The following is a 23,809-nucleotide window of genomic DNA, read 5'->3' on the forward strand; positions in this document are numbered from 1 at the left end:
TCCACCTTGTCCCAAATCCAGTCAGAAATAAGTTCAGGGGTGGGGGCTAATGCTTAATTAAACATGTAGTCCAGAAAGAGGTTGAGGTAAGGAGACTTTCTGTCTCCTACACCCTTCCAACAGAGGCTGAGGGTGCCTCCCCAAAGAATCAACCCCTCCACTCAACATATTTTCAGCTAAGAGGGTGATCCTGCAGGGTGCATGTGATGCTCCAAAAGTGTCTTTCCTTTTCCCTTCACTCTGCAAGTTCAAGGCCTCCGCTCAACAGACAAAAGGGGTGTGTCAGGCAGGAAGTTAGTTGGGCCTACCTTCTTTCAAAAGACACCACCAGCTATCAAAAAGAGGCTCTGGCAGGGTTTTCCTGACCTGCTTGCCTCTCCCTCTGACAGCCATGGATCACTCTGAGTCACCCACCTATTTCCCCTGCTAGTGCCACCAGCTCCAAGCCCGGGGAGGAGGAGCCAGCCCTTGTGCCGAGCGGTGGTGGCTGTCAAGGGAGTTGCCTCTCTATCGCCACCACTGTGGGCCTCCTCCTTTGGGCAACTTGTAGCAGGTGCTGGAGAGCAGGTGAGGAGGAGGAGAAGCTGCTGCCACTGAGCACCAACCTAGCTTGATGTGCCAACTCTGAGATGCAGGCAGAAGGCAGGGCCACCCTGGGTGGGGAGGAAAAGGGAGTGCAGCAGAGTGCAAGGAGTCTTTCTTTCTTGATTGATTGATTGATTGATTTAAAAAATGCTTTGTGTGTCTGCATCTGAATTTGCTCCCTTCTAAAATTTATTTATTGGTGTGCGATTTTCTTTTTGTAAATCTACCAAAGAAGAAAATGAGTAAAAATGGGATTAAGAGTTTTTTTTCCAGGATGGTGTGCGTTGTGTCCCATTGTTATAGTGGTGGTGGCGCCTGCCCTTCTTCTGCTGGGTGGGAGACGAAAAAGAGGGGTTGAGGAGGGTCAGTTGAGGGGGAGTGAGAAATGTCCCTATTTTTACCAGAGGCATGTTGGAGGGTATGTGAATCCAACTTGTCCAGTGTCCAAATAAGCCCAGTTTTGCTCAGGCCTTGGGCCTTGACTGAATCCAGTGCATAACCCTAAAATAAATCTTGTTCCAGTAAGAGGCAGCAAAGTAAAAAGAGGGAGTTGGCTTCAGTGTGTGGCCACCCGATTTGGGCTGTCTCATTGACACTGAAGGCTGCTGCTGACCAGACTGCAGCTAATTAATTACTGCTTCCTGAGTCTTCCTTCTGTATATGCAGGCAAATGAGTGTACTCATTAGAGTTTTCAACCAATCCTGGCTGTACATAAGGATATACTGTCATGAGGGCTGACAGGAAAGTGCTGGGCCCCTAGAAAAGGCTAGAGACTTGAAATGCAATGGACTCACATAAGATAACAGGGAAGTGTCCCTGGCTTGACTCCTTCAGCTTGAGATGTTGCTGGACGCTGAGCTCCGACTCCACCTCTCCCCTCTAGCTTCTCACTCTGGAGCCTTTCCCAACAGATGGAAACATGGGGATGATCCTGTCTGGGCTCTGGGCCTGTCTGGTACGCTGCTCAGCAACACATAGGACTCTCTAGATCTGGGTTTGAGAGGAGGAGAGCCAGCAGGACTGCTGCAGGATGGCCTGTGTACTCTCTGATTCCTCCCTGTTTGTGTCTGTGTTGACACTGAGATGCTCAGCCTTCAGCCCTGTCCTGGAAGGGCCTTCTTCTGACCTCCCGCCCCACCCCCTGATCACTGCAACCTCCTGCTTCCATCATCTCCTAGCTTGTTCCCCAGCCTTTTCCCAGCTGTCCCAGCACCAGGACCTGGGTCGAAGCGCTCCTCTCCCTTGACGTCCCTGGGGGGGCTCCTGGCCGGGAGGTCCCCACCTCCTCATCCAGCCAGTCCCTGACGTATACATGGTTTTAAAAACGTGTGTGTCTTTCATATGCTACATTTTATGTATACAGTTAGATTTAGTGCACTAGCTGGGAACAGATCACTAGCCTCAAGAGCATGATATTCATTACTTTGAATGATGCCACACCTGACATGATTGTAATCTTAAACTTTTTATTGGTTCAGATCACTGAATTATTCAAATTAGTGGTTAAGAAGAATTTAGTGCTCATGTTTGCTAATGTAGTCTCATGTACCTAAAGAGACCCATTATCAGAAATATAAACGAGACTGTTAACATTTATTTACATACTTTGATTGGTTATTTGTGTTGCACTCCTGGGACCAAGTCACAAGAAACACTTTGCTGATTTTTTCTGGACTACTCAGTACAAGCTTCCAGGGACACAATTGCTAATTTGGGTTGTGCTCCTGAGATCAAACTCCCAGGAACATAAATACTGTAGTAATAATTCTGTTCCCCATAGTAAAGGCGTCATTTTGCAAGGGTATACAAACATTTTCAAATGTGAGGGCAGACAAACAATTTCACTGCCTCAGAAAGAAATGGAGAGTGTGATTTCTTAACAAAGCTCATTGAGTGGATCGAAGAATACAGAACACCCTAAAGTAGTGATGAAATTGCATCTGGAAATATATTATCTACTAAGAAAAAGAGTAAGGCATTTGCATTTTTATAATTTTAGTTATTGCCTGGGTAGTTTCCTGAGATCTGAATGCAGACAATAGTACTATCGTGCTGGTTTGTTGTTCTCTCCTAATATCTATATATACTGTGCTCAGCATACACAATGACTTGCTTTGCATGACATGCTAAGACAAAACTTAGATTTGTGAGGTTTCACAATTGTGCAGCCTTCTGGAAAGACACCTACAGTAGCTGTGCTCCTCCCTGGTCCTTATACCAAGCTTTCCCTTAGCATGTCATCCAAACCAGGTCTAGTGATTAAGCTCTCTGTTCAGTAACCACCAGCAGTAACCAAGAGCAAACCTTGATTACAGATCCTAATTTGTGAGGAGAGAGCTTAATCACCTTGGCTTAATTTAACACAGTGTAGCTGCAAAAAGATTTGAGGAGGAGTAGAACAGTTGTGAGCTTCTCTCCGGGAGCCCATTCATTTGTATATTCTTAAAAACATATTGAGGGCACAAGGAGAAGGGGACAACAGAAGACGAGATAGTTGGACAGTGTTCTCAAAGCTATGAACTTGAGTTTGACCAAGCTGCGGGAGGCAGTGGAAGACAGGAGTGTCTGCTGTGCTCTGGTCCATGGGGTCATGAACAGTCAGACACGACTAAATGACTAAACAACGACAAAAACATATTCTGTGTGCAGTGTGCATTAAGGTTAAAAATGGGGATTTTTTTTAAAAAAAATAAATTTAAAAACCAGTTAAATTCTGTCTGGTCTTAGCTGGGAAGGTGTTCCTGAAAATTTGGCCCAGTCAATACAAGTCATTTGGGTGAACCATGAGAATATGCCAAATACCTTGGTGATAAGACAGGCATATAAGGAATCAGACACCTAAGCTCTCCTGGACTTAAGTTGTTATTGACATAGTCACTTAATACAAGAACCTTGAACTTGATTTGGGTAGCAAGTTATCTTGTGAGACTTAAGAGCTAGTTTTTCAATTCTAATATTGAATTACAATATAAAAATGTGTTTTGTGAGTATGGAGATTATGGAGAGAGACATCTTACCTCTGCAGATTGTTTCTGCTGCATTTAGCATATGCATAAAGTATAGCAAGGAAAGAGATAGAACATTTATGTTTTTACAGCTTTGTAAACCACTGTGATACATTTTTAAGATAGAGTTTAGTAAATATTTGTTATCAGAACAGGATTTAATCAATGTTCATCTCTCTGTTTTATTTCAGAGGCAGAAAGCATTTTAGTTATGAATGCAAAAATAGATAACAAATCTGCTGTGTCTGAGTTTCTACTCCTGGAGTTCTCAGCAATACGAGACATGCAGATTCTATACTTCCTTCTGTTCCTAGTATTGTACCTGGCAATTATATTCGGGAATCTTCTCATTGTCTCTGCAGTAGCATTTGATCGCCGCCTTCATACTCCTATGTACTTCTTTCTGATGAACTTGGCCATCCAAGACCAAGGAGCTATTTCAGTCATTATCCCCAAATCCATAGCCAATTCTCTCATGAATACCAGATACATATCTTATGCTGGATGTGTTGCTCAAATCCTCTTATTTGTTTTCTTTATCTCATCTGAGTTTGCTCTTCTTACAGTCATGGCATATGACCGATACGTTGCCATTTGCAATCCATTGCAATATGAAATGGTGATGAACAGGGTAGCCTGTCTAAAATTGATTGCTGGTGTGTGGGTTGCTGGTCTGCTCTATGCAGTTCTGCACACTTGTGGAACTTTTGCAACTCCATTCTGCTCAAACATCGTCAATCAGTTTTTCTGTGAGATCCCACAGTTACTTATACTTGCCTGCTCTAATCTATACCTAGCAGAAATTGGAGCTTTAGTAGTGAGTATAACATTTGTGTTTGGATGTTTTGTCTACATTGTTGTTACTTACGTGCATATCTTTACTGCAGTTCTGAAAATCCCTTCTGTTCAGGGAAGGAAAAAGGCCTTCTCCACTTGCATACCCCACCTTGTTGTCTTCTCCGTATTTTGTTTCACAGGATGTTTTGCTTACCTTAGGCCTCCCTCTAAAACTCCATCTGACCTGGACTTTGCATTAACTGTGATGTATAGTCTTGTACCACCCATGTTCAACCCAATAATCTATAGCATGAGAAATAAGGAGATCAAAAATGCTTTATCAAAATTGTTGGGTTTGAGGCAATCTTCTCTAGGTATATCTTCCAGGATTGTTCTGAAAAGGTGAACTCTGTGTGTAAGAATAATTTAAGGGAGTTCCTGAAACATATCATCATTGCCAGTTACAGCTTCCAGATAAATTTAGCTATGCAGATTCAACATCTGCCCTGTGTCACATGGTCATCTTGCATTTATGCAGCTCAGTTGGATCATTCACGCTTTTGCTTTTCAGATCACATGCCTTGTTGATGTACCCATTTATGTACTTACTTATAGCCCACTGATCTGTTGCATGATTCTAAAAGTGGTCTACAATAGGCTGAACACATTTTAGCAGACCTTAGTCCTCTGATTTATGGATAGTAAGAGGCCATATTTCTCGTCTGCTCTGTCCCCCAACAGCATGCAAACAGTGATTTGACCAGAGTATTCAGGATTTCACAAAAGTGATGACACCTAGATGAACATATTGGGGCGGGGGGGGGGGGGAAGGAATTCACAGATTTACTGGAATGTGAATTAACATCTCAACAAGAGAAGTGCATGCAGTTTGGAGGCAGTCAAAGAAACAAACACCGTCCTCTGATAAGGAAGTGTCACAGTGCTTGCAAAAATACAACCTACAAAAGTATGTTGCCATCTAAGGCAGGATTAGAAGAAAATACAGGACAACGCAGAGGCAGACTTTTGCATCACTAATGTAATAAAAACAGACCAGGGGGCAAAGGAATGACCCACTCCCTTAGAGACAAATGTGAGGGTATAAGAGCTGGACACAGGAGCACAGGTAAATGTGATTGTGATGGACAGACCTTGAGTCAGCAACTAGTCAGAGTTGTTTAGAACAAAAGCCAATCTGGAGTCACAAATGCAGAATTTGACAGTTAAACAGATAGAAGGATTGCATATTGTCTAGATAGGGATTGTGTGTCATTTAGATAAGAACCTAGGGAGACATGGACATGCCTTGATTGGGATTAGGAATTAGTTAAACAGGGATTACCAATTTGATTCCCTGAGGGGGAAATAAAAATCCTAGAAGGGGCTGTGAGATTTTTGCTATGGCAAATGCCAATTATAGGTGAAAACTGTCTAACCCGAGAAGAGGTTTCAGTAAGAATGCTGACTGGGGTTTTAAAGTTCTCTGTAAATAGTGTCTGCTTGAAACCAGATATCGTGCCTCACATAAATAAGCATGTCTAAAATGAAGTGTTGTGCCTTAAAAGAGTTATCATTAAACTGGAACCCACAATGAGTTTAAATACATTAAAAGTTTATTTTTCTTCCTCTCACTACTTTGACCTCTGGGTTGGCAATAAGTGGACACAGGGCATCCCTCACATACCTGTAGGTAGAACACCTGGCTGCAGTTTAAATAAACACACATTACCACAAAGATTTAAAACTGTTACTTGGGAGAGTTGAATTGTTTAAACACCTAGAAAATGAATCATGTTGTCCAGCTCTGATCTTTGGTGAGGGACTCTGACACAGAGATCACTGGCACAATCTTTAAAAATCTTAAAAATAAAATAAAAAGCCTTGTCCTTTTAGAAAACAAAATAGAGGACAGGAAGTTCACAATGGGGAAGTAATTCCACACAAAGAATTCCTAGATCCAAAGCTTCCTAGATCCAACAGAGATCAAGTTGCTAGGTAGGTGGAGTTAGCAGACTCCAAGCAGTCTCTGTCCCTCCACTCTGCTGCTTCCTGGAATAAGCTGCAGTTGTAGCATGGCTCCCAGCTACAAAAGAGCCCAAGTGAACTGAATCTTCCCAAAATGTGATTTTACAGCCTGCATCTTTGCTAACTCAAAGATTGCATCTTCCTTTCTGTAACGAAACCAAGCTCTTTTCCTTTTAAGTCATTTAGAACATTTTACTTCTTTGTTTTGTTTAGTTTTGTTTGATTTACTTCCAATGGATGGAGATTTACCTGCTGCAACTTTTGAAACTATGTGAGTAGATATCTTCACCTACTTGCTAAGCTAAAGTGTCTATCATTTATTATAGCTGAAGTATTTTCAGGGGAAATGTTTGTTTAAAGGTGGAGGGCGGCAGATGTAAATCCAACTAAGTTTTAATGTGCTTGGAGAAATCACAATTGTATCAACTCTACTATGAGAGGTTGAAGAATCTCCCTTCCAAACCTCTTTCTGCAACAAAATTACACAAAAATAGTCACAATTGAGAATAGCACTTGAGAGCTATCTTTTCCCACGCATGGTTACCTCAGATTTTCAGGAATGATAATGACCCTCAGATTGCATCACAAATATTTAAGAAGTTTACTATATATATATTTTCAATGTTACCTCTAGTCCCACATACAGAGGCTTTAGTCTAGTGGGCTGGCATAAATCAAAGTAAAAATTGCAAAGGATTTGCTGAAAAAAAGCCTATGACTAACACAGGTTCTTATTTGGCATTACTAAATTACAAGGTCACATCACTAGAAAAGGGAAGATCCCCTGCTGAGCTTCTGTTTCATGGAAAAGTCAGGACCAGACTACAATGTGCGAAACACCTTAACTCTGACGTAACACAAGGTGTTCAGTCTCAGTTACATAAGAGATTGAGACAAAAATAATATCACTGATCGCTTGACAACTAAAGGTGACCTCAGATAGGCAAGTATTGCAATGCAACAGACAGCAACTCTTCTGGAGATCGAAAAGGAGAAGAAAGAATGGCAGAAGTGGGAGGAACACAGCAGAGGGGGGAAATGGAGCGGGGAATACTGAGCCAGTCGTACGTCACACAACTCTGTATCATGAAACTAAATAAAAACGTTATTCAAAAAAGAAAGAAAGAAATGAGTGTAAGAAAGTCCAGTTGAAACCAGAAGGTTCCATCAGCCAAGCACCCATTCCCACCACCCTTCTGAGAAATACTCCTCCCCACCCTCCCACTATATATAAGGGTCTGGTGACTTCTGTTTCAGAGTATCTGAAGAAGTGTGCATGCACACGAAAGCTTATACCCAGAATAACTTAGTTGGTCTCTAAGCTGCTACTGGACAATTTAAAAAAAATAATAATAAATTTTTTTGGAAGGATTCTTTTAAAGACTGTTTTAGGACGTTTTTTTAAAGAACTTGATTCTTTTAAAGGATTTTTTTGGAATAGTTTTTTTAATAATCTTTTCAAGATTTATTTATTTATTTCCACCATGGCAGACCAACACGGCTACCTACCTGATTCTAGAAGGTTCTAGAGAGACTTATATAGCATTATTATTATTTTAAATGTTATGTAGTGTGCTATTTCGAAACAGGAAGTTGTTTCTTTCTTTCTATTTAAATACCTTGATTATTTGCGTTAGAATCATGTGGCCAAGTCTTTAGAAACACTGCTTTAATTTTTGTGGGACTCCTGAGTCCAAGCTTCCAGGGACACAATTGATCATTTGTGTTAGGCTCTTGAGACCAAACTCTGAGGAGTGTGTGTGGGTTTGTGTGTGTGTGTGTGTGTGGGTTTGTGTACACATGTTATAATTTTCCACCCCATGGTAAAAGCTTCATTCTGCATGAGTATACAGATAGGTTCACTGTTCCAGAAGAAAAGGATGGGATGATTATTATTATTATTTAAAAAGATGAAAATAAAGTGATGAAGAAATTGCATCTGGAAATCAACTTTCTATTAAGGAAAAAAGTAAGATATTTATAAGTTTATAACTTTAGTGATACCTGTGTAGTTTTCAGAGGAGTAAACAGACAATATTTCTATAGTGTATTGTGTAGAATCAGGAAACCTGCTTGTTGTGGTCTCTCCTGGAACTTATTGAGACTTGCATAGAATACCCAATGACCTGGTTTCCATGACATACTAAACCAAATATTATCTTGGGAAGACTGCAAAATGTTGAACATCATGGAGAGGAAAGCACAGTAGCTATACTCCTCCATGATCCTTTTTACTGTCAGCTCAAGCTGCACCAAGTTTTGTTTCAGCATGTCATAAAAAAAAAAACCTAGCGGTTAGCCTCTCTCCTCACCAACCATGAACTTCAACCAAGAACAAACCTTCACTGCAGCTCCAAGTGAGTGAGGAGAGAGCTGAAGCACCTTTTCTTGTCTTAGCATAATGAGGTAGCAAAAAGGTCTGGGGAAGAGCAAAGCAGCTTTGAACCTATACATTTTACATGCAAAACAATGTGGTTTGTGCACAGCATGCATTAAGGTTAAAAACATATAACAAAGATAAGTACAGTTGAAACCTGTGTGATCTTAACTAGCAGGGAGAGCTAAACATTAGGCCTAGAATTTAGAATATAGGTGAGTATGTGCCAAGTGTGTGAGACATGTAGAACTATTATCAGTGACTCTTGCCAAAGATCTCACTGAAAGAACAGGGATATTAGGAATCAAGCTTTTAACATGTCCATGACCCAGATTGTTATGGACATTGCATTTAATAGAATAAACTTGCTTTTGAATCTGCATCATATAGGCAGCAAGTCCCCTTATATTTGAGAGTTACTTGAGTTTTGATGCTGAATTACAATATCAAAATACCTTTTGTAAATATGGGAATTCTCTCAAGGTACATCTGTCCTCTGCATATTGCCATATACTAAGCAAGTATGGCAATGATGGCAGTAGGACTCCTGTGTTCCTCCTCTAGCAGTGGCAGCATTAAACTTCAAGAGCTTGAGAACATCTACTAGTTTTGAAAAAGTGGGAAGTTTATTTTAAAATAATGATATATTATCTATATGGAGTTGAAGGCTATGTTCTCATTTAAATAAATATTTGTTTCTCCTTTTTTGTTCACTTCTTTTACCTTCAACATCCAAAAACCCTCTTCCAATGTAGTAAATATTTGTTATCACAAGAGGACTTAAACCAATGTTTATCTTTCTGTTTTCTTCCAGTGACAGGAAATTTTTTATTAATGAAGGAGAAAATAAGTAATGAATCCTCTGTTTCTGAATTTCTGCTCCTGGAGTTCTCAGCAATACGAGAACTGCAGATTCTACACTTCTCTCTGTTCCTGGCATTGTATCTGGCAACTGTATTTGGGAATCTTCTCATCATCTCTGCTGTAGCTTTTGACCACAACCTTCACACTCCCATGTACTTCTTTCTGATGAACTTGGCCATCCAGGACCTAGGGGCTGTTTCAGTCACCATCCCCAAATCCATCGTGAATTCTCTCATGAATACCAGACACATTTCTTACACTGGATGCGTTGCTCAAGTTCTTTTGTTTCTTTTCTTCTTATCATCTGATATTTTCCTTCTTACAGTCATGGCATATGATCGTTATGTTGCCATTTGCAATCCATTACAATATGAAATGTTGATGAACAAGGCAGCCTGCAAACAAATGGTTGCTGGTGTGTGGGTCGCTGGCCTTCTGTATGCAGTCATGCACACAAGTGCAACTTTTGCAACCCCTTTCTGCTCCAACATTGTCAATCAGTTCTTTTGTGAGATTCCACAGTTACTTACACTTGCCTGCTCAAATTTCTACCTAATGGAAATTGGAGCTATAGTGGTGAGTATAATAGTTGTGTTTGGATGTTTTGTCTTCATTGTTGTCACTTATGTGCACATCTTTACTGCAGTTCTGAAAATCCCTTCTGTACAGGGAAGGAAAAAGGCGTTCTCCACTTGCATACCTCACCTTGTTGTCTTCTCTGTATTTTGTTTCACTGCATGTTTTGCTTACCTTAGGCCTCCCTCTAAGACTCCATCTGATGGGGACTTTGCATTAACTGTGATGTATAGTCTTGTACCACCCATGTTCAATCCAATAATCTATAGCATGAGAAATAAGGAGATAAAAAATGCATTATCAAAACTGTTGGGTTTGAGGAAATCTTCTCTGTATATATCTTCCAGGCTTGTTTTGAAAAGGTATAATTAAAGGGCGCTCCTGGAACACAGCATCATTTCAAGTTAAATTTTCCTAATAGATTCAGATATTCAAACTCAACATCTGCCTTGTTTCAAAGGGTCATCTTGCATTCCTTCAGCTCAGCTCTATCACACTTTTGCTTGTCAGATCTCATGGCATGTTGATAATACATTTATGTATGTATGTTTAAGTTTATACCCCATTGTTCACTTGCATGGTTTTCAAAGTGGCCTATAACAGGCTGAACACATCTCAGTAGCACTTAATCCTCTGGTTTATGGATAGTAACAGGTCATGTTTCCTGTCTACTCTGTCACCCCACATCATGCAAAGAGCCATTTTAACAGACTATTCAGGTTTTCAGAGGAGTGACAGCACCTAGATGAAATGACAACACTGGTCTTGAAAGACCTACATTGCCTCCCAGTACGTTTCTGAGCACAGTTCATAGTGTTGGCCCACCTGCTGCAGATCGGACATGCTGAAAACTATCAGATTTCAGTCCACTGCAATTTCTGTTATAATAAAGCTTTCTTTTCCAGAGACCTTTGTGAAAAGTTTGTCGTGCACAGGGCCTTGGAAGGTGGGAATAGGCTCCAACCTCACAGGACAGTGGGCAGCTAACCGGTCAATTTTGACCTTCTATGCAGTATCCGCAACAAGTTAAGACTTGTCTCTGGTTAAAGATTGAGGCGAGACTCCTTTCAGTATTCCCTTGCAGTTTTGGTGTACTGAGAGTTGGGGAAATTGTGTTGGAGCAAGCGCGCTGACGAGTCTGGACTGGGGTGCCATCTTGGCCTTCCTGCCCATGTGAACGTATCCTGGATGTCCAGATAGGGAATGCTTTGGGAGGAGTTCCTCCCTTTGGTGTGGTCAAGTGTGACCTGTGAAGGTCTTCCCCCAGCGTTGGTGGTGCAGCTGCACAAAAAGGTTTGCCGTCTTCCCTCAGCATAAGTTTGCGTTCCCGTGTGCAAGAGGACTTGGATGAGTTGATGGCAGCTCTCCCTGAACTCAAAATATTTTGGTTGCAATTGCTTCAGTGACATGTGTGACACGGCAGCCACTGCCCAGCTGCCACCGAGAAGGCCAGAAAGTGCGTGGATGGTGCAGTGGCCAAGAAGGTCCTAGCCTTGGGAGGTGTGGTTATCCGCCATGCAGGCATTTCCTTCAAAGATGGGGTTTTGTACAGGTCAGATGGAGTACATCTTTCTGATTCTGGAAATGACCACTCACCTCATTAAATGGGAGGCACCCTTTGCGTGGTCGTGCACAACCCCCTGGACCCTATGCGGCACCATTAGCACAGGCTTGGCTTTGCCTTTTCCAGGTGGGATACCTGGAGGTCTCCGCCTACCTCAGCCAGTTGCCCAATCCTGCCTGGGGAGGCGTTGCCAAGGTGATCAGGCCAGGTACAGGGAGGGACTACCTGCCCACACAATAGGGGGAGGATCTTACCTGGGAATCGTCAGTTGGCTCCAGAACTTCTCCCACCCTACCCATCCTCAGTTAAGACTTCTTCTGCAGGTTAATCTTTTCTCCACAGGTACGCGGGCACTGCAACGTCAAGGTTGCTGTTGAGGGCTGGAAAGAATTCTCCTGCATTGGCAGGTTTGCCTTTCCCGTAGCAAAAGTCACAAACTTGGCGGTATCAGGCCTTGGGTGGAATCCTTTAATCTATCTTCCCTAAATGGGGGGGGGTGCAGCGGTGACCCTCTTTGTGGCGGCGATCCCAGGGTTCCCTGTTAAAGGGGTTGTTTGGGGGGAGGCTTTAGCCGTATGCCTAGAGGTTGTCATTGCTCTCCCCTGCGATGGCAGCTTAACAGGGGCGGGCTCTCTCTGATTGAACCTATGTTCTCCAGAGCCAGCCCATCTCCCCTCCCCCCACAACCCTGATGTTTCCCATATCCCCGGCAGGGGACTGGGAGGGATAAACGCCCAATGCCTGAGCCAAGGTCTACCCATAACTGAAACATAATAAAGTTGTGGCCAATTTTAATCCCATAGCACGTTGTCTTGAGTCGTTATTCCACAAGGGGGCCACCCAGGGTTTGGGGGACTCTGCCTGTCCATGCAATGATGTTTGGCTGACTAAAGTGTCAGCGGGGTTAAATGTTTGGTTGCAGGTGTGAGTAATTTTTGGCGGTGAGCGCAGGTGCTTTTGTGGCGGTTAGGCATTGGTTCAAGGTGGTCTGGAGGGGAGGTCAGATAACCTGGACCCTCCAATGCGCAACAGGTATTCCGTTAAAGGAATCCAGGGACTCGCCATGCTTTTGTCGACACCTTTTGGGGGGTAGGGCCACGCAAGGGTCCCTGGGAGCATTTTGGGGTGAACTTGAGTCACGTGACCATACCAATGCTCCCCCATGGTGTTTACCTGTACTGACTATATGGTGGGGCCCAGTCGTCAGTGTTATCCTGCTGAGGTCAGGTGCAGCTAGTCAGGAACCAACGCCTAAACAAACCACTCACTATCTGTAATCAATTTAATTGTGGCCAAAATTTTGCCAATAACCTAAAACTAAATTCCTTGTCAATTATTTCTTTATTATTGGGAAACTCCTGGGAATCTTAACATGCAACCAAAAGATTGCATGTTCCTTTTTGCAAGGAAATGAAGCTCTTTTATTTCCGAGTCACTTTTTGAGATCACTTTTACTTCTTTAATTTTTGTACTGCCAATGGATAGAGACTTGCTTGCTGTAAGGTTTGAAACTCTGTGAGTAAATATCTTCACATACTTGCCAAGCTAAGTGTCTATGATTTGTTCTAGCTGAAGTATTTTTACAGGGAATCCAGTTAAGTTTTAATGTGCTTGGAGAAATAACCATTGTAATGACCGGCAGAATCTGAGACCAGGGAGAAGAATCGGTGAAAGAAGACTGGAAAAAATTTAAGGACTATTTACAGAAATATTGCAAAATTAAGGAACTTTAGAAGGATGTTGGATAGAAACTAAGAGGTTTTTAGCTGTAATGCTTTAAGAGATATGGGGAAAAAAAAAAGGTTAACAATTGGGTAAAAGATTAATGGTAAGGATTTGCTGAACCAACAAATGGAACTGGAATACAAAGAAGGGAGGTATGAGGAGGTCCGGGGAAATAAGAGTAAGGAAGATAGGTTATGGAACATTATTGTGTTTTTAACTGTTTTATTTTGTATGTTTTTTCTTATTTTCTACTTTTTTGCTGTACTTTATACTTTTTTCTTTGTTTTGTATAATTTTGTGAAACTTTAATAAATATCATTATAAAAAAAAAAGAGAAATAACCATTGTGCTAACTCAACCAAAAGAATTCTGAAATAGTCACACTTGAGAGCTATCCCCCCCCCCCCCCCAGGCATGGGCCGTAAGTTTGCATCACAGGTACTTAAGAAATTTTTTCATGTTACTTCTAGTCTCAAAAAGTCCCACTCTAGCGGACAGGCAGAAAGTGAAGTAAAGATTATAAAGTATTTGCGGGGGGGGGGGGACACAGACGGATGGACAGAACTTGGACTCAAAACAGATCCTTATTTGGCATCACAAAATTAATGTTTGGTTGGCCGATATTATCAAAGGCATAAGAGGTTGGTTGCAGGTGTGAAGGTATTGGTGGTGAGCTTTGGGCTCACGTGGTGCTTAGGCATTGGAATAGTGTTGTGTGGGGGAGGAAAGGTGCAGCCATCACCTACCCCTCCATGCTTAAGGGTATTTCGTTAAAGGAATCTGGGGATATGGATCTCATCCAAAGCCTGTGGAGCGGCTAGGGCCATGCCAAGATCCCTTCAGGAATCCAGGAGATGCTCAAGTTGATCTGCATCAGCAGGGCTCCCCCTACTGGTGGTTTACCCTTACAGACTTCCTGCAAGGCAGGCAGGAGTGTAGTCTGTTGTTGCCAATGCCTAAGCCAATACCACTCACATTCTGTAACCAATAAAGTTGTGGCCTAAACTAACATTAACCTAAAATGCTGTGTCCTTGTGTCTTTATTTCTCTTGGGGGTGCCTTAGGGGCATTGACACACAATTACAGGGCCACATCCTTAGAGCAGGGAAGCTCCCTTGATGAGCTCTTGTTTCATAGAAAACTCAGGACCAGGCCACCATGCATGTTAACACCTTAACTCTGATTTAACACAAGGTGTCCAGTCCCAGATACATAAGATACTGAGACAAAAATGATATTATGGAACAGATATCCTAAATGGGAGAACACAGTGGGTAAGGGGAAATTACTGTACACGGGGAACACTGAGCTAGTTATACCTCACACAACTATCAGAAATGAGTCTCAGAAGGTCCAGTTGAAACAAGAAGGTTCCAGAAAGACTTATATGGCATTAACATCATCACTATTATTAGTATTAAATTATATGGTAGTTTTTTTAGAAACAGGAACATAAATAAATCTAAGTGTCTGTGGTTTATTCTAGCTTAAATATTTTCATGAGCAATGTTTAAGGTGGAAGTTTACATACTTTGATGGATTTGTGTTGGACACCTGGGACCAAGGCTTAACAAACACTCCTGCTGCTTTTTGTGGGGCTCCTGAGTCCAACCAACAAGGAACACAATTGCTGATTTGATTGAGGCTCTTGAGACCAAACTCCTAGGAACATAACTGTAACAATAGTAATAAATTTCCACCCCATGGTAAACTCTTCATTCTGCAAGAGTATAGAAACATTTTCACTGCCTCAGAAGAAAAGGAGGAAGAGATTAAAATAAAAATAAAAAAAAGATCCATGGGTGGCTAGAAGAATACAGAACATCTTAAAGTGATAAAGAAATTTCATCTGGAAATTTATTTAAAGGAAAAGAGTGAGATGTTTCTATTTTTATAACTTTAGTGATACCTGTGTAGCTTTTGTGTAGTTTTTGGAGGGTTAAATCAACTATTGTGTATTATGTAGAATGTGAAATCCTGCTTGTTATGTGGTCTCTCCTGAAACCTATATAGACTGCACATAGAAAACCCAGATACCTGGTTTCCATGATAACCTAAGCCAAATCTTAACTTAGTGAGACTTCACAAATGTGCAATGCCCTGGAAAGAAGATTACAGGAGCTTTGCTGTGCTCCTTTTTGCTTTCATCTTAGGCTACTCCAGGTTTTGACTTGCACACCATCCAAACCAAGACTAGTGGTTAGCCTCTCTCCTCACCAACCATGAGCTGCAACCAAGAACAAACCTTCACTGCAGCTCCTAGTGAGTTAGGAGAGAGTTTTAGCACTTTGCTTGTCTTATCTTGTCTTGTCATAGTGTGGCAGCAAAAAGATCTGGGGAGCAGCAAAGCAGCTGTAAGCTTCTCTCCAAGAGTCTATACATTTGTACATTTATAAGACTGTGGTCTGTCCACAGCGCACATTAAGGTTAAAAACATACAACAAACATTAAAACACCTGAAACCTCTGTGGTCTCAACTAGGAAGGAATTGCAAAGCATTGAGCCCAGAATACTGAATACATGCCTCCTGGGAAGTATGTGCTCTGTGTCTGAGCCATGTGGAATCACTACCAGTGATTCAGTCAAATACCTCACTGATCAAACAGGGATGTTAGGAAACAAGCTGTTAAGGTATTGTACACTCAAGTTGTGATGGGCATTGCACTGGAAATTAACACAAAACCCACAAATTTTAGTCTCCATTATATGGGCACCTAATCATCCTATATTTAAGTATTACTGTAATTCTAAGTAATTATCAAAATGTGTGTTGTAAATATGGAGATGATGGCAAGAGGCATCTCCCCTCTCCACATTGTTTCTGCAGACTTCCACATAGACAGAAAATATGCCAAAGATGGACATAGAACTACAGAAGTGGCAGCATCCACCCCACTCAATCGCAATTGGCCAAAAGAGGCCTGGGGTGATCGTGATGCCACTCTGGCGTAAAGGGCATCACTCCCCCCATACCAGGGGTGGGGGAACTGTGTTGTGGGCCTGCCTGCAACCAGGACCATCCTTTAAGATGATTCAGTTTGTGAGCAGCACCATCTACTAGTTTTGAAACAGCAGTAGTTTATTTTTTTTATTTATGGTTGTCAGTTATATACATTTCAATAGTTTTACAATTATTTTATCATTTCAAAACTCGACACATTCCGTGGTTCCTTAATTTTTATGTTTATTTTCATTTCCAGAATATTCTAAATTATCTTAACGGATTCTTTCATTCATCTACTTTAATTATATACTCTTATGAAACTGCAGCTTAGTACAACAATTTGTTCATAAATATTCAGTAATGACCGCTCCCCACATGGGGGCGCCCTTTGTGTGGTCATGTGCAGCCCCCTGGACCCTATGTGGCACCATTACCACAGGCTTGGCTTCACCTCCCCCCAGGTGGGATACCTGGAGGTCTCCGTCTACCTCAGTCCATTCTTTAATAAAATGTTTGTTAGCTTGATTTCTTATATTTCCAGTACATTTTGCCACTTCTGCATAGTCCATAAGTTTTTGTATCCATTCTTCTTTTGTCGATTCTTCTTTTTCTTTCAATTTTTGGGAAAATAACTTTCTTGCCATTGTAGTAGCATACATGAATAAATTTCAATGCTCTTTGGGTAGCTCTACCCCTATAATTCCCAGAAGAAAAAAAGACTACTTAGCAATAATTTATTTTAACATATATGGAGTTGAAAGCTAACATCTCCTTTACATGAAGATTTATTATTACACTATTTTGTTCACTACTTTTTAAAAAATCTATATCCCACAAAAATCATATCTGAAGCAGTATTGGATAACAAATGTTGATTATTAGAAAAGGACTTAAACCTGTGCTTATCTTCCTGTTTTCTTCTAGAAGCACCAGTCATTTTAGTAATGAATGCAAAGATAGGCAATGAATCCTCTATCTCTGAATTTCTACTCCTGGAGTTTTCAGCTGTACGGGAACTGCAGATTCTACACTTCTCTCTGTTCCTGGTATTGTACATGGTAATTGTATTTGGGAATCTTCTCATCATCTCTGCCATAGCTTTTGACCACCATCTTCACACTCCCATGTACTTCTTTCTGATGAACTTGGCCATCCAGGACCTAGGGGCTGTTTCTGTCACCATCCCTAAATCGATGGCCAATTCCCTCATGAATATGAGACACATTTCTTATGCTGGATGCATTTCTCAAGTGCTTTTATTCTTTTTCTTTGTATCATCTGATGTTGCCCTTCTTACACTCATGGCATATGATCGCTATGTTGCCATTTGCAATCCATTACAATATGAAATGGTGATGAACAGGGCAGTCTGCAAACAAATGGTTGCTGGTGTGTGGGTTGCTGGAATCCTTAATGCAGTCATGCACACGAGTGCAACTTTTGCAACCCCTTTCTGCTCCAACATTGTCAATCAGTTTTTCTGTGAGATTCCACAGTTACTTACACTTGCCTGCTCAAACTTCAACCTAATGGAAATTGGAGCTATAGTAGTGAGTGTAATACTTGTGTCTGGATGTTTTGTCTTCATTGTTGTCACTTATGTACACATCTTTACTGTGGTTGTGAAACTCCCTTCTATTCAGGGAAGGAAAAAGGCCTTCTCCACTTGCATACCTCACCTGGTTGTCTTCTCCGTATTTTGTTTCACAGCAGCATTTGCTTATCTTAGGCCTCCCACAAAAATTCCATCTAATGGGGACTTTGCAATAACTGTGATGTATACCATTGTACCACCCATGTTCAATCCAATGATTTACAGCATGAGAAATAAGGAGATTAAAAATGCTGTATCAAAGCTCTTGGGTGTGAAGCACTCTTGTATTAATATCTTTTCCAGACTTATACTGAAACGATTACACTTCTCTCTGTAGGTCTAAGCATTGGGATCTGTGGAGATATCATGACCAGTTACAGCTTCTAGAAACATTTTGATATGCAGACTCAAAATCTGCCAGGTGTCACAATGACATCTTGTGTTCCTCCAGCTTAGATGTACCATTAACAATGTTGCATCTCTGTTCACATAGCCTGTTAATCATACATTTAAAGAGGGAATGTCTGTCATATAGTGCATGTGTACCCTTTCTGACCCAGTGCATTCATCTGGCAATCAGCTTTTCTGGGATTGTCATTTCTTTTTATTTAAAGCTAAAGTGGGTTTTCTAGCCATGGGAAAAGGAAAAATGTGGATGAGCCCTTGTTTAGGAACTTCAGATGAGAAGGACCTGTTCTGATTGGATTTTGGGATTAGTTTTAGAAGGCTACCCAATTGCTTCCTTGAGGCTAAGGAAAAAACCCTAGAAGGGGCTATGAGATTCTTGCTAGGCAGTGACACGAATATCCATTTTAGTTAGAAAAGGTCTATCCTGAGACTAGTTTTAAACTAGTGTTTTGACTGGGGTTTATAAGTTCTGTGTAAAGAGTTTTTGCCTGAAACTATTGCGTCCCACTCAAGTAACATTTCTAAAATGAAGTGTTGTGCCTTAAGACAGTGACTATTAAGTTTGAATCCTCAATGAATGTAAATCTATAAAATTCTATCTTTGTTCCAGAAGTGCCTCCTCTTTACTTTGAACCTTTGGTGGCAGATAAGTGGACACAGGGCATCCTTCCCATAAGTAGAACACCTGGCTGTTTTTTACTGACAAAGAGTTAAAATGTCTCCAGTGTTGTTACTAGGGAAAGTTGTATCTTTTAGAAACCCAGGAAATTGGTCATGTTTCCCACCTCCCATCTTTAGTAAGGGAATCTGATACAGTGGCCACTGACACAGTTTCTCAAAATCTTAAAAAACAAAACCACATCCTTTTGGAAAATGTAAGAGTTAAGATCCACATGGGGAAAGTAATTCTACAAAGGAAATCGAGGGTCAGCTTCCCAGAACAGATAGAGTCCATCCTATTTGTGATAGTGTATGGAAATACAGAACCATTGCTTGGAGAAAAAACTAGTCATGCTCTGGGATTCATTGAAAGATGACACACAATTTGCCAAATAAAAACATTCACGTTGAACAAAGGTACCCTTATGTTTTTGGAGGAATGGGTAAAGTGAGCGATATAAAATCTAAATACTATAGCCAAAAAGACCAGTGGCACATGTTCCTTGCAAAGTTCCTTTGGACCTCACAAAGCTGTTGTTGTTTTTGTTGTTGTTTAGTCATTTAGTCGTGTCCGACTCTTCATGACCCCATGGACCAGAGCACGCCAGGCACTCCTGTCTTCCACTGCCTCCCGCAGTTTGGTCAGACTCATGTTTGTAGTTTCGAGAACACAGTCCAACCATCTCGTCCTCTGTCGTCCCCTTCTCCTTGTGCCCTCAATCTTTCCCAGCATCAGGGTCTTTTCCAGGGAGTCTTCTCTTCTCATGAGGTGGCCAAAGTATTGGAGCCTCAGCTTCACGATCTGTCCTTCCAGTGAGCACTCAGGGCTGATTTCCTTAAGAATGGATACATTTGATCTTCTTGCAGTCCATGGGACTCTCAAGAGTCTACTCCAGCACCATAATTCAAAAGCATCAATTCTTCAGCGATCAGCCTTCTTTATGGTCCAGCTCTCACTTCCATACATCAAGGCTGGAAGTACTCAAATGTATGGAATCTTTATGAATAAATGAAAAGAACTTCATGTTCTGTAGACATGGCATGCTAAGATAGTCTAAAGATTTGAACACAATATTCTGATTATTAATTGTCCATAGTTATCTCCAGAGTAGGCATAGGAACTGCTTTTATAATGGATTTTTTAAAAAACAGCAACAACAACAACAACAACAACCAAATGTTAACTTGTTAATTTATGTATTTGTATGTCAGTCACTATATTTTACCCAGGGCAACCAAAGTCAACAGTGATACACCTTAAATCTTACATAGATATGGAAACTCTGGAGACAAGTAGTATGTGCTACAAGCCCTCTCACCAACCCCAAAAGCAACCACACACAAATAGAATTAGAGGTGCTGGCCCTTGTATTTGAATGTAAAAAAATCCACAAATTTATATTTGGAGACCAATATTAGCAGAAGCAGATGAGAAACCCCATATCTGCATTGCAAATGGTAGTTTCAAGGATACCCTTCCAACTATTTTCCCCCCTGGTGGAATACTATAGTATTTCCTTAGAGTTATTATTATTATTATTTAACTACTTATTAGATTTAAAAACCAACCTTCATCACAAGCTCTCATGGCAATTCACAAGATAAACACCTGGGTGAAATTAAGAGCATTGACCAAAACACAGCGGGGGGGGGGGGGAGAGAAGGAGCGGGGAACACTGAGCCAGTCATACGTCATACAACTTTCGGTACCATGAAAATAAATAAAAACATTATTTAAAAAGAAAGAAAGAAATGAGTCTGAGAAAGTCCAGTTGAAACCAGAAGGTTCCAGACAGACTTATGTAGCAATATTATTATTTTAAATATTAGAAAGTATGCTGTTTAGAAACTGGAAGTTTTGTTTTGTTTTGTTTTTTACATACCTTGATTATTTGTGTTAGACTCCTGGGGCTAAGTCTTTAGAAACACTGCTTTTATTTTAGTGTAATTCCTGAGTCCAAGTTTCCAGAGACACGATGGCTAATTTGTGTTGGGCTCTTGAGACCAAACTCTGAGGAGTGCATTAGATACACACACACACACACACACAGAGAGAGAGAGAGAGAGAGAGAGAGAGAGGTTATAATTTTCCACTCCATGTTAAAAGCTTCATTCTGCAAGAGTATACCCATATGTTCAATGTTACAGAACAAAAGGATGGGGTGATTTTCTAAAATACAGATGAAAATGAAGTGATGAAGAAATTGCATCTGGAAATCTACTTTCTACTAAGGAAAAGAGTAAGATATTTACTGGTATATGTTTAGAACTTTTGTGATAGCTGGGTAGTTTTCAGAGGACTAAACGTAGACAATACTTCTATAGTGTATTGTGTAGAATGGGAAAACGTGCTTGTTGTGGTTCCTGGAACTTATTTAGACTCACGTAGAATACCCAATGATCTGGCTTCCATGACATGCTAAACCAAATTTTATCTTAGGAAGACTGCACAAATGTTGAACCTCATGGAGAGAAGAGTACAGTAGCTTTGCTCCTCCATGATGCTTTTTATGGTCAGCTCAAGCTACCGTAAAGTTTGGTTTTAGCCTATCATCCAAGCCAAGACTAGTGGTTAGGCTCTCTCCTCACCAACCATGAATATTAACCAAGAAAAAAACTTCATTACTGCTCCAAGTGAGTGAGGAGGGAGCTGAAGAACCTTGTCTTGGCTTAACATAATGTGGCAGCCAAAATATCTGGGTAAGCGCAAAGCAGCTGTGAGCCTATACATTTTACATGCAAAACAATGTGGTTTGTGTGCAGCATGCATTAAGGTTGAAAACATATAACAAAGATAAAAATAGTTGAAACCTGTGTGATCTTAACTAAGGAGTACTAAACATTAGGCCTAGAATACAGAATGCAGGTGAGTATGAGCCAAGTGTGTGAGTCTTGTGGAACTATTATCAGTTACTCCTGCAAAAGACTCACTGAGTGAATGGGGATATCAGGAATCAAGCTTTGAACATGTCCATGACCCAGATTGTTATGGACATTGGAATTTAAGAGAAGAAACTTGATCTTGAATTTGCATCATATAGGCAGCAAGTTATCCCCCTATATTTAAGAGTTACTTCAGTTTTGACCATGAATTACAATATTAAAATATGTTTTGTAAATATGGAGATTCTCTCAAGGTGCATCTGCCCTCAGCATATTTCCACAAACAAAGCAAGTAAGGAAATGATGGCAGTAGGACTCCTGTGTTCCTCCTCTAGAATTCAATCAACTTCAAGAACTTGTGAACACCACATTCTACTAGTTTTGAAACAGTGGTAGTCTTTTTTAAAATAATGATATCGATATGGAATTGAAAGCTAAATTCTCATTTGAATAAAAAATAATTGTTTCTCCTTTTTTGTTCACTTCTTTCTTTTACCTTCAACATCCAAAAACCCTCCTCCAAAGCAGTAAATATTTGTTATCACTAGAGGATTTAAGCCAATACATATCTTCCTGTTTTCTTCCAGTGACAGGAAGATTTATATTAATGAAGGAGAAAATAAGTAATGAATCCTCTGTCTCTGAATTTCTGCTCCTGGAGTTCTCAACAATACGAGAACTGCAGATTCTACACTTCTCTCTGTTCCTGGCATTGTATCTGGCAACTGTATTTGGGAATCTTCTCATCATCTCTGCTGTAGCTTTTGACCACTACCTTCACACTCCCATGTACTTCTTTCTGATGAACTTGGCCATCCAGGACCTAGGGGCTGTTTCAGTCACCATCCCCAAATCCATCGTGAATTCTCTCATGAATACCAGACACATTTCTTACACTGGATGCGTTGCTCAAGTTCTTTTATTTGTTTTCTTTTTATCATCTGATTTTTCCCTTCTAACAGTCATGGCATATGATCGCTATGTTGCCATTTGCAATCCATTACAATATGAAATGTTGATGAACATGGCAGCCTGCAAACAAATGGTTGCTGGTGTGTGGGTAGCTGGCCTTCTGTATGCAGTCATGCACACAAGTGCAACTTTTGCAACCCCTTTCTGCTCCAACATTGTCAATCAGTTCTTTTGTGAGATCCCACAGTTACTTATACTTGCTTGCTCAAACTTCTACCTAATGGAAATTGGAGCTATAGTGGTGAGTATAACATTTGTGTTTGGATGTTTTGTCTTCATTGTTGTCACTTATGTGCACATCTTCACTGCAGTTCTGAAAATCCCTTCTGTTGAGGGAAGGAAAAAGGCGTTCTCCACTTGCATACCTCACCTTGTTGTCTTCTCCGTATTTTGTTTCACTGCATGTTTTGCTTACCTTAGGCCTCCCTCTAAGACTCCATCTGATGGAGACTTTGCATTAACTGTGATGTATAGTCTTGTACCACCCATGTTCAATCCAATAATCTACAGCATGAGGAATAAGGAGATAAAAAATGCATTATCAAAACTGTTGGCTTTGAGGAAATCTCCTCTGGATATATTTTCCAGGCTTGTTCTGAAAAGGTGTAATCAAAGGGAGTTCCTGGAATATAGCATCATTTCAAGTTAAATCTTCCTGATAAATTCATATATGCAGACTCAACATCTGCCCTGTGTCACATGGTCATCTTGCATTCCTTCGCTTGTCAGATTACATGGCATGTTGATAATCCATTTATGTATGTATGTTGAAGTTTATACCCCATTGTTCACTTGCATAGTTTTCAAAGTGGCCTACAACAAGCTGAACACATCTCAGTAGCACTTAAT

The 23,809-nt window shown here is 40.8% G+C and overlaps 4 protein-coding genes across 4 annotated transcripts; all 4 read left to right on the forward strand.

The window, feature by feature from the left end:
- Positions 1 to 2,533: 2,533 nt before the first annotated feature.
- LOC308460825 (olfactory receptor 14A16-like) lies at positions 2,534 to 4,774 on the forward strand (the record flags this gene model as incomplete). The annotated part of the gene is made up of 2 exons (XM_080977360.1): positions 2,534 to 2,556; positions 3,783 to 4,774. The coding sequence occupies exon 2, from the start codon at positions 3,803 to 3,805 to the stop codon at positions 4,772 to 4,774; it is 972 nt and encodes a 323-aa protein (XP_080833486.1). The 5' UTR covers positions 2,534 to 2,556; positions 3,783 to 3,802.
- Positions 4,775 to 9,474: 4,700 nt separating this feature from the next.
- LOC308460826 (olfactory receptor 14A16-like) lies at positions 9,475 to 10,582 on the forward strand (the record flags this gene model as incomplete). Its single annotated transcript, XM_080977361.1, has 1 exon — positions 9,475 to 10,582. Exon 1 carries the CDS (start codon positions 9,605 to 9,607, stop codon positions 10,580 to 10,582), a length of 978 nt encoding a protein of 325 aa, XP_080833487.1. The 5' UTR covers positions 9,475 to 9,604.
- A 6,901-nt stretch (positions 10,583 to 17,483) lies between these two features.
- On the forward strand, positions 17,484 to 18,374 carry LOC308460827 (olfactory receptor 14A16-like; the record flags this gene model as incomplete). Its single annotated transcript, XM_080977362.1, has 1 exon — positions 17,484 to 18,374. The coding sequence occupies exon 1, from the start codon at positions 17,499 to 17,501 to the stop codon at positions 18,372 to 18,374; it is 876 nt and encodes a 291-aa protein (XP_080833488.1). The 5' UTR covers positions 17,484 to 17,498.
- Positions 18,375 to 22,595: 4,221 nt separating this feature from the next.
- On the forward strand, positions 22,596 to 23,609 carry LOC308460828 (olfactory receptor 14A16-like; the record flags this gene model as incomplete). The annotated part of the gene is made up of 1 exon (XM_080977363.1): positions 22,596 to 23,609. One exon carries the CDS (start codon positions 22,596 to 22,598, stop codon positions 23,607 to 23,609), a length of 1,014 nt encoding a protein of 337 aa, XP_080833489.1.
- Between the last annotated feature and the right edge of the window lie 200 nt (positions 23,610 to 23,809).

Source organism: Podarcis pityusensis (assembly GCF_964106645.2).
Source record: "Podarcis pityusensis genome assembly, chromosome: 13".
Taxonomy (NCBI): domain Eukaryota; kingdom Metazoa; phylum Chordata; class Lepidosauria; order Squamata; family Lacertidae; genus Podarcis; species Podarcis pityusensis.